Below are 11,276 nucleotides of genomic sequence, written 5' to 3'. Positions count from 1 at the left end.
TAAGTTCATATATTTGGAGTAAATTTAAATTAAACCGATACATCAGTCATACAGCGCTCCGGACCGCGCGCCCCATGACGAGCCCAACGCGCCGCCACAGAAACAAAAATGAGATGCGTTCTAACATAACTGTGGCATTAAACTCAGTTAGTGAGGGCTCGGTTCAAATATTGCACATACTGTATATCAGGTCTCTAGACTCATTCTTCCCACTTGTCGCTCTTTTGCGACTAACTTTCTTAGTTGGTCGCACAAGCACATAATTTTGTCAATTTTTTTTTTTTTTTGCTACAGCATTTGATTAATCAATGCATGCTGATGAACTTTTATCATAGTTTATAGTTATATGGTAACAAAAGTGTTCAACATTCAACCCGTTCTTTTTCATCAGTATTATTTGTGATTTAAATTTTGTGAACAGAAATTTCTCTTTTCGTGCGCTTTCACTTTCAAATTCGCGATCTTGGTGTCACGTTTTACAAGAAAAGATAAGTGTCTGTTTTGCTTATATCTACACCTTTCACTTTTGATGGATTTATTGTTATTCCTAATTAAAAAGCACGACAACAATAAAACAGTAGGCTACAATGACAAACTAGCTTACATAACCTTTATTAACAAAAACGAATAAGACGAGGCATGGCATAGGATACATCACATGCTGTATATATCGACTAATAAATTACAAATGTTTAACAAACACTGAGGAATCAAATAAATAATAATAATAAAATAAGGAAAGCCTCCCTAGCGTAACGCGAGGTAAACAGCAAAGATAAGCTTTTCAAAACGAAAACAAAAAGAAAAGTAAAACTAAACTGGCTGTCGCTGACAGGACTTGCATGTTTTTTTCCACAAGAACACCAACATGTTCACCTTCTCTGGTTTAAGAAGCGGTCTTTTACTAGTTTGTAAACCAAATCCTCCGTTGCGCTCCATCTGGGTATTTTTCTGTGGCTAATGCTTGAATAGCAGTGCAGGATATGCTGCTATAGCAGTAAAGCAGCCGTACACAGGCAATTGGATTATCTGGGCTGCAGTTTGTTGATTTTCAGAAGCTACGCCCACTCTGTGGCTTAAGGGCCAAGAATCTCTACATGTTTATTTCACTCAAAGTTTGTTGTTAATAGAAATCTGTCTATTGAGCACTAAGACTAAACCTTCCACATTTGTGTTCACTCCGCAGTGGGTGTTTTTGGACCATATGTGCTGTTTTTTTCCCCCTCTAATTCTAATCTTCATGTCTGAAGCAGCTCTTGGTGTGTGCCTTTACAGCGTTGATGGAGTGTGAGGGGATGCTTAATGTTAGCTTATGCATTTAAGCTTCATCGATCACACATATATATGAAGCTTTTAAAAGATGTTTGTGTTTCTTTTGTGCTGTAAACCCACTTTCCATGTATTTTTCATATTTTTCAATGTGTCTTGTGTACCTACTATGGTTTTTTCTCTGTCTCTGCAGACGGTGGCCTGAGCCATGGGGGCGTTTTTAGATAAGCCCAAAACAGAGAAATACAATGCGCACGGGGAAGGGAACGGCCTGCATTTTGGCCTCAGCAGCATGCAGGGATGGAGGGTGGAGATGGAGGATGCGCACACTGCAGTCGTAGGCCTGCCACATGGCCTGGACGACTGGTCCTTCTTCGCCGTCTATGACGGGCATGCCGGCTCGCGTGTTGCTAACTACAGTTCCAAACACCTGTTGGAACATATCGTCGCTGCGGGGTCAGCAGATGAACTGCGGAAGGCTGGAACTCCGGCACCCGAGACACCAGCCATAGAAGCGGTGAAGAGGGGTATCCGCGCCGGCTTCCTGAGGATTGATGAACACATGCGCAGCTTCACAGACCTGCGAAACGGCATGGACCGCAGTGGCTCCACCGCGGTGGCTGTGCTGCTCTCTCCAGAACATCTGTACTTCATTAACTGCGGGGACTCGCGGGCCCTTCTCTGCCGCAATGCGCACGTCTGCTTCTCCACGCTGGACCATAAGCCCTGCGACCCACGGGAGAAGGAGCGTATACAGAATGCAGGTGGCTCTGTGATGATCCAGAGGGTTAACGGATCGCTGGCTGTATCCCGAGCACTGGGTGACTATGACTACAAGTGTGTAGAGGGCAAGGGCCCCACAGAGCAGCTCGTGTCACCGGAGCCTGAAGTATTCGAAATTGCTCGGTCAGATGCGGAGGATGAATTTGTGGTGCTGGCGTGTGACGGTATTTGGGATGTGATGAGCAACGAGGAGCTGTGTGCCTTTGTGCGATCGAGGCTCGAGGTGACAGATGACCTGGAGAGAGTGTGCAATGAGGTTGTAGATACCGGTCTACATAAGGTACAGTTCCTTACTCTCACTTGTATGACAGCTTTTTACTTGGCATGAATGTTTTATCCTCAGGTGAGATTATTTCCTTTTTTTCTTCTTTCTTTTTCTCCTTCAGGGAAGTCGAGATAATATGAGTATTGTATTAGTCTGTTTGCCAAATGCACCCCAGGTGTCAGAGGAGGCGTTAAAGAGAGATGCTGAGTTGGACAAGTACCTTGAGTCACGTGTGGAAGGTGAGGAATAGAAGAGCTCATTGGCCCGCCACATGATGCCTAGTTAGTCCACCATAGGATTAGGATTCATACATCTGATGAAATTATACCAACATTCTTACATGCAATAGAACAAATAAAAACAATTGAATAAAGACACAAATAAAGTGATAAAGATGGTGTTCATCGTTGTTTTGGTATCTGTCAGCAGTAACAATTATTCAATGTATTGAAAATAGTAGTCAAATAAAAAATAAGATTACTTAAATTACTAGTGTTATCTTTATATTTAATATCAGAGCTGGATAAAATATCAATTTAATCAACAAACTGATATTGATTCTGCTCTATTAAACTCGCTCTGCGTAGTTTGGGCACTTTTTTAAAAGATAATGCTTTTATAATTTATACAAAATATTGCCTGTATCAGTGTTTTCTGCACCACTTTCCTGCAGCAATGCTCAATCCAAATCTAATGACAGGAAACCTTTTTCTTTTGATTTGCTGCAAGCATTTACGGAGAAACAAACACACAGTGCAACCAGTGTAGTCAAATTCAAAAACAAATCATTCAAAAAGAATTATTGAATCGATTTCAGAAAATAAGCATTTTATTAAAATGTCCCCTTCCCCCCACACCTTTTCTTCTCTGGCCTTAAACATGCTATCCTGTCTCCACCCCCTTTAATCTTTCTCTCTTCCTATTATAATATCTCTCAATAGCCTGACACCGTTTCTTTTTACTTTTTTCCCATTGGCCTTTCCTTGCTGTATTGTACATTGGACATATTCTGGCAAGTGGTTGTTGGTTTTGTGGGGGTTTAGGGGTTATGTAAACTCTTGGCCTTGAACTTTGAGAAAAGGTTCATTTAACGTTGTTGTAATGTTTGGTTGGGTGCTGAGAGGGCCTGAGGGAGTCGTCGGCACTGCTGCTCTGGGTAGGAATGTGCTGGCTGAACATCTAACTGGCAACAGGCCCAGAGCAGCCCAACTGGGCCACAGGCTTTTCTTCTAGAGTCTCACTCTTGTCTCTCAGTGTCTGTTGTTTTTTTTCTTTTTTAAGTCTTTATCTCCCATTTCTCTTTTTTAATATAATACCAGGTGACACCAATGCTCTACACTAGTATCCATAATGCATTGCTCATTTCTTCATACACATACAGTAGTTCACATATTCACCAAGTTGTCCTGCATACATTGTAGTGTTCCATTAAATGGAGTAGTCAAATACATATTTAGCAAGTTTTAACCTGTGGTTTATCCTTTCGGTTTCCTAATCAGAGCTCATTGAGAAAGCAGGGGAAGAAGGTGTGCCTGAGCTGGCACACGTCATGAGCAGCCTGTCCCAAGAAAGCATCCCCAATCTCCCACCAGGGGGCGGCCTTGCCAGCAAGTAAGTAAATATCATGGTTACAAACCACACAGAGGTTTACACCTGCACAAACTCGTTTATGGGACACAGGGTAGCGAGTCTAATATTTAAGGATCTGGAATGCTAACAAAGTTTGCTGGTTTAGTCCCAAATAGACTTGACCCAGAATCCATCTTGTCCAGCTTGAATCTTGATCTATAACCTCTACACCCTGTACACCAGTTCACCCAAAAATTGTATTTTTCTAATATGTTGGCTGTTGTCTTTCTTTACAGGCACAGTGTTATTGAAGCAGTGTACAACCGGTTGAACCCCCAAAGAGAAGAGGATGGTGTGAGTATGAATAGAGTCTTGCTTTTTAAAGGTCTAGAACCTCCTGGTGTGATGACAGCAGTACATGCCAGCCCCTGGTCTTACCATTAAATGTTAACTTCCCCTTGACCTATTGGACTCATCTCATCATGAGACGTAGCCTTGTTCTGCGCCTCGCTCACTCTACCCATTTATACCTGGTATTAACATCCATCAACTGCGAATCACTTAGTGTTACTTTCTCTCTCCCGTGTGTTTGCTTTCTCCATCCCACACTTCGCTCATTTATTTACTGCTGATAGTAAAACATCCTGCTCAAATCACAGGTGTAATGAGCTCATTCAAATGATCCTCTGCCCCAAAGCACAGCGGTTGAGATCACCACATCACAAACACTCCTAATACATCCCATCAAGGTGTTGAACTGAGATCTATCAGCCTGTAAGCATGACCAATCAGACTTGATTAGTGAGCACACAAGCATGTTATTTTATTAGCTTTTTATGCTATCATGAACTCTTCAGCCATGTCTCATGATGATGATGCCACTGCTCAATGTGTGATCTGGCGAAACTGAACTAAAGCCTGCATTTGGTTACCTGTCCTGTTGTTGTACCTATGAACATGAACGTTTGTGTGTGTGAGGCAAACACCTCAGAAGAATGCGTCACTTAGCTTTGTATGTTTAATTAGTGTGACACATTCTCATGTGTTGGTCTGGACACCAGTTGGACAAAGCTGGAGTTTTGATCCAAGTGTTCCCCTCTCCCCTATTGGACATCCAAGAGATATTTGGTATGTGTGTGAGAGAGAGAGAGAGAGAGAGAGATTGTGTTCTCTATGCTCTTGGACTCTCCTCATTAGGGTTGTCACGATACCAAAATGTCAGTAGTCAATATCAGTGGCAGAGATTTCAGGATTCTTGATACCACTTTTGATACCAAAGTAAAATCTAATTAAAGTAAAATAATAAAAAAAAAAAAACGTAATATATTAACAAATTTAACTGAAACAAAGGAATGTGCACTACCTTTAAAATGTTTGGGGTCAGTAAGATGTTTTTTTTTTAAGAAATTATGCTTTCATTACTTTTATACTTTTATTATTTTTGTAATTTAATGACACAGTAAAGACATTTATAATGTTACAAAAGTTTTCTATTTCAAATAAATGCAGTTTTTGTGAACTTGAATCACAGTTTCCACAAATATTAAGCAAAACTGTTTTCAACAATGATAATAATCATAAAAGTTTATTGAGCAGCAGATCAGCATATTAGAATGATTTCTGAAGGATCATGTGACTGGAGTAGTGGCTGCTGAAAGACAGACATTTTAAAATATATTAAAATAGAAAAGTTTATTTAAATTGTAATAATACTTCACAATATTGCTGTTTTTAGTGTATTTTTTATCAAATAATCTTAGCTTTGGTGAGTATAAGACATTACAATGTCTTCTCAACCCCAAACTTTTAAATAGTATGGTCACTTTCAAGTATAGCTCAAAGAAAGTCTAGTATTTCCAAGTAATTATTCAAGTTAACATTAATAAAGAAACTAATGAAGAACGTTTTTTTTCCCTGTCAGCATTGTGGTTTGATTAATTTTATTAACATAAAACCAGTTCTGTTTGACAGCATTTATATTATTTAATTTTTAGTATCAACTTGGTGCTTTTGACATTCCTAGGCCTCATCAGTGTCAGTGAGTGATGTTTTGTTGGCTTGTTGAGATGAGTAGACTAGATCCTTGTGTTTCTCAGTGATAACCAGTGACAGTGTGTAGTAAGCGTTATACACTGTCCACCCCTCATTTTTTTATGGTACCATAACCGGTTTTTTTACAGCAAGATGAACAGTTTGCAGTTATATATCTGCTGTAATTGACTACAATATTCTTGATCAAATGTATAAAGCAAGGATGGTATTCGTATCAAGAACAAACATATTGAGGCTAGGGATGTGCGCGACGACTAATTTTACTGTCGTTTAAACGAAAGTTTTGTATCCGACTAGTCGACTAGTCTAAAAGCAAGAAACCCCCAAAAGATGGTAAGAAAAAAAAACCTCTGTGCGTGCGAGTAGCATATATAATAGCCTATATTTGAAATACTTAATCTATGAATCACACTGTCAAATCCCTCAATGAATTCCGCTTGCCGCACACTTGCCTCGCGTTATCATCATTTCATTTTTGGCGGTCGTTAAAAAAAAACGTATTTATTCAAATCTGCCGGGGAAATGCAGAACAATGGAAAATCAATCAATAGCCTGACAGAATTCTTCATCTTCATATATAACGTTAGCCAACATATTAAAACAAGTCAAAAACAGTAGGAAGGTTTATCAAGAGATAGCATTAAAACAGCTTTTAAAAACATACTTTGTGTATACGTCACCAATACGAACCAACCAGAATTATAATAGCCTATTATAGCCTAAATATTATGATATCTAATCGATTACATTCATTGAAATAAATAATTGTACTCCCCATTAATAAAACACCTGATGCTGTTGGGAGCTGACCAATTTTGTGAAATTCGGCTCGAAAGGAGTAACAGCACAATGAAGTTGCGATTGTAAGTTCCAGTCTGTAAAATGCGCACGCAAGCGCGACTTTGCAGAAAATGTGCGTTCACAAATGTAGCCTGTTGATCCAAATATGGAAAGCACTTTCGAGTTTAATAATCAGAGGTTCTCTCCAGAGAGATGTTTTGCCACATTTCTGCAATTAAGGTTGATTGCTGCATAGTATGGGTTTCCTTTTGCCTGAACTAGAGCCTTGCATTTCGACTTTTTTACGCCCCTCGGGCTGGGCTTCGGGACAATTTTCACGTCATAGTTAAGACGCGGGTGAGTTTCGGTTCATTTTTGTAAGCGCTCCTGTTCAAGACGAGACGGCAAGCGCATCATGTTTGATTTCTTTATTTTATAAAAGCACAACGTATTGTTGATATTGTGAGTGCACACGAATAAAAGTAGGCCCTTTACAGTTACGAATGATGGTCATGTAATCGACTATTGTTTTCAGTGTCGACTAGTAGGAGCTGTACCGTTTAGTCGACTAGTCGACTAGACCCGCACATCCCTAACTGAGGCACATTAATAGAACTAATGATGTATGTGTTCACCCTTTGATTAATGCAGCCCAGCTGTTTCATTTGGTAAGTTGATTACTAATTGATACTAATGTTTTCTGCAGAAAGAGTGACTTGAGTTTGTTTGAACATTGTGGTGGAAAATCACCTAATCTAGCCCATATGTACTGATCTTATGAATGCATCCGTAGTGTGAATTTTCCATTTAATTAGTTGCTGGTTTGTGGCTGGTTTGCAGTGTGACCAAACTGTCAAAGTATAGTTATATTGTATACTCTACCTGTTAAATATTCACGCCCTGTAGATAATTCACTTCTTTATTTGTGTTTTACATTACCAAAGGAACAGTGTTACTGTCAATAAATGCAGATGACTTGCACTTGTATGTTCTATGTCAAGAAATGGCTTACTTGGATGTGTCCTTGAAAAGTAATCATATTAGGGACCAAAAATATTACTCTCTAATCTCTAATCAGCCATTTTACAAGGGCCTGGATCAATTTTCCACAGTCTTTCATGTTGATGCTTTGCACATGCATATTTTTTCTCTGTGATACAGATGTGTAACTTTGGCTGCTGGGAAGTGAGTAGAAAATAACATGATAGAAGAGGGGGGAAAAAAACAAAAAATAAAAAATGCACAATCCGATTATCCCATTGCCTTTCCTTCTCTGAATCGTGTCTGTGCCTTGTACAACAGTTAATTCTTTGATCTTGAGTGAAGAAATGATTAAATCACAGTTTTACTGCTGCAAATAAAATATTAGACAAAGAAACAAGAACTGCACAATTCTGGTTTCAAGGTTGAGTAATCACTGTAATGGTTAGCTGTAATGGAGCATGGGAGACCAGGGACAATTGTAATAAGTTTTCTCACTGTCCAAGTGCTTTTTGTGATACTTTTTTCTTTCAACAGGAGGTTGGGGGCAATTGTGAAATTAAAATTTGGTTCTTTTAAATGTGTACATTAATTTGTAGTTTAAAAGTTTAGGACTTGATAGACATTCAGATATTCAGTTGAGAGAACTTATACTTTGCTGAATAATTGTTTGTACATCCTGAAACATTCAGTGTATATTTTAATAAAAAGGATTTAACCTATTTTAAATAATCATACTCTATTTGGTCCAAGTTTAGAGTTTTTTTTTCCTCACAAGTATGCATTTATTAAGGCTGCATTTATTTGATCAAAAATACAACAAAAACCGTAATATTGTGAAATATTACAATTTAAAATAACTGTTTTCTATTTTAATGTATTTAAAATGTAATTTATTACATTTCAGCAGCCAATGATCCTTTAGAAATCATGTTAATATGCTGATTTGCTGCTCAAGAAAAATTCTTCTTATTATTAATGTTGAAACAGTTGTGCTGCTCTATATATATATATATATATAATGTAATATATGTATATTAATGATTGTTTGATGAATTGAAAGTTTAAAATAACAGCATTTATTTGAGATAGAAATCATTTGTAACATTGTTGTTACCCGTCTCTTTTAAACAATTAATGCATCCTTGATTAATAAAAAATCCTTGCATTAATTTATTTAAAAAAAATCAAACCACAAACATTTGACCAGTAGTGTATTTAATAATTTAATTTGTGTCAAAGACTAATGCCTTCGCCTGCTGATGGTCTTCTCTTTGTGGTCTTTCTCTGCAGAGTGGTGCTGACCTTGAGGACCCGTGGTAGTCGTCCCACCTGAGGAAAGAGCACCTCTTCTACACAAGACATTAGTCGCGTTTCTTTTGTTCCAGTGAAACCAAGAGATTCAACGGACAGTCTTTCAAGAGTCACAACACAATGGAAACACAGTACAACCAAAAGCATTACAAACATGCTTTAATTCTAATATATGAGGGAAAGAATGGAGTTCCAGTTTTAAAAACAAACTTAAACACAACAATAACAAAATACGCATCATACAATAAAAAAAAAAAAAAATGTTTTTTTTCACTTTTTTGTGGTGGCTGTGGGGTGTTCATTTTGAAACCGAGGATGTTGTGCTGTGGTGCCTTTTCAAGTCGGCTGTGAATTCGAGTGAGGTTTGCTAACGCCAGATGCCCTGAGACCAGGATACAGTTGATAAACTTGGCTACATAAGACCACTGCAGCCCCTGGTATGGGTTTATGGATCATCACTGGCTTTAATTGAGGATATATTTGACTGATGAATGTGTGTGGATCATGTTTTAAAGAATTGCTTCATTACTACATAACCTGCGTGGAAATGATTGAAGCTTGTCGGCCTTTTGCACCTTTCCTCCCTCGTCATGTGCATTGACTGACCTTTAGGTAGAACCTCGGACTCGACTGCTTAATTTTGCAGGTTATCACTTGATTGGTTGTCGAAAGCTTTTTAATCCTGTTGTTTCAGAGAATATAGAATATATAGAGATAAATATATATAAATTCATATATACATATTTTATTTTTCTCAAGTTTGACGTTCTTTGTGGCTTAACGTGTGAAGCAATAGAGTTGTGTTGGTGGTGACCGATGAGCGTGCCACATTGTATGAATTACTTTAGACACACTGAGATTTGTTTATGTACTTGTGTAAACCAGCCACCCAAGAACTGTGGTGATTTTAAGTACCCAGTAAGCCATGCAGCTTTTCTCAGCTCCCCCTTTGTATTATTATTCTCTGTCTTCTCTCTTTATCAGCCCTCACTTTCACAATGCAGATCTGAACTTACAGCAGCCTGCCTTTCTTCTTTTTTTTCCCCTCAGAGTATATTGTGAAGTAGTGTTTTTTGTTTTGGTTAACTGATCATAAAAATACTAGCTTTGTGATGAATTCACAGAATATTTTCAGATTCATCATGCAAGTGTAATGTTGGTTTTGCTCATATATTTTCAGCAGTCCGTGGACTACAGTATTTGCCTCAGAACCTGAAAGGTGATGTTGAGCAGAACAATAAAGATTCAGGAAAAAGCAGTCTTGCTCATGTTTAATCACATTGGAAAAGGCCTGGACGGGAAGAAACTGTCTGACTGAACATAAAGCAACCAGCCTGCAGGTTGATTTGTTTTTGTGTGCATTTTAGGAGGTGATAGTGCAATAATAGACAGAAATTATTTCAAATGATGGTACTCTTAGTGAAAGTTTGGCCATAAAACACAAAAAAATATATGTATAGATGTTGTGATCTGTATTTCTGATAAACAAAGCTGAATATACAGTGCTGATCTACTTGTACTGTTAAGTGGCACTAACAAACCTGAGAGTGTTTCAAAGATTTGATGTCTCTACTCCAGCAAAAGTTGGCAAATGTAGTGATTATTTAAAGCACTCATTGTATCAACCTTGGCCCTTATAAACTTGACTTTGTCAAGCGATAAAAAAAAAGTGTCGTAGGTTACTTATCAGACTGAGAAAGTGCTTTCAAGTTTTGTGCGCGATATGCATCCTATGGTCAGTGAGCAGACTGGGTGGTATGTGGCCATGCCACCTCAGGCCTAGGCTAAAAATGCATTATGGTTAATTAAGTGCTATGCTATATAGGGTATCATGAAAGCCTGTTTTAAAAATCGCAGAACAAGTTTTGGTTTATTTGTTTAATTTGGATTTTATTTAGTTCCAGACCTATGGTAAAGATGAAAAAAGTTATGTACCTGTAACAAGGAATGCATTGTATAATTTAAAACCAGCTGCATTAATAGCCGTTCATTCAAATTTAAATATCATTGCACCAAATATTCGTCTTAGTGTAATCAGGCCTTGACAGTCTGCTTAACCATCAATAAAATTATATAATCAAGTTGCAGTTAATTTTATTTTTGTAGAGTTCTGATTACATCTGTCACTGGGGTGGTACCCTAAGGAACAAATATTATTGTACCTTATTTTAACTGGCACATACAAGTACCTCAAAGTGTTTTGAAATGGTACCGCAGCAGTGATAGTTTTGCACCTTTTTTTTTTTTTTTTTATGAGAGTGTA

General features: G+C 38.0%; 1 protein-coding gene across 4 annotated transcripts in view; it reads left to right on the top strand.

Moving 5' to 3' along the window:
* LOC107698745 (protein phosphatase 1B-like) overlaps window positions 1-10,271 on the top strand; it is a 41,568-nt gene extending 31,297 nt beyond the window's left edge. For 3 of the 4 annotated variants that reach the window (XM_016499848.1, XM_016499846.1, XM_016499847.1), the window contains exons 2-6: window positions 1,463-2,332; window positions 2,439-2,556; window positions 3,817-3,928; window positions 4,183-4,240; window positions 8,993-10,271. In XM_016499848.1, the coding sequence (XP_016355334.1) occupies window positions 1,478-2,332; window positions 2,439-2,556; window positions 3,817-3,928; window positions 4,183-4,240; window positions 8,993-9,022 (1,173 nt within the window). In that variant the 5' untranslated portion in view covers window positions 1,463-1,477 and the 3' untranslated portion in view covers window positions 9,023-10,271. Of the gene's footprint in view, window positions 1-1,462; window positions 2,333-2,438; window positions 2,557-3,816; window positions 3,933-4,182; window positions 4,241-8,992 lie in introns of those variants that run through there. The other variant, XM_016499849.1, reaches the window with a different exon arrangement.
* Window positions 10,272-11,276: the final 1,005 nt, after the last annotated feature.

This window comes from Sinocyclocheilus anshuiensis, unplaced genomic scaffold (assembly GCF_001515605.1).
Source record: "Sinocyclocheilus anshuiensis isolate Anshui unplaced genomic scaffold, SAMN03320099.WGS_v1.1 scaffold1015, whole genome shotgun sequence".
In the NCBI taxonomy this organism is placed as follows: Eukaryota; Metazoa; Chordata; class Actinopteri; order Cypriniformes; family Cyprinidae; genus Sinocyclocheilus; species Sinocyclocheilus anshuiensis.
Note: the sequence above shows the minus strand (reverse complement) of the source record. Positions and strands in the feature narration are given on the sequence as shown.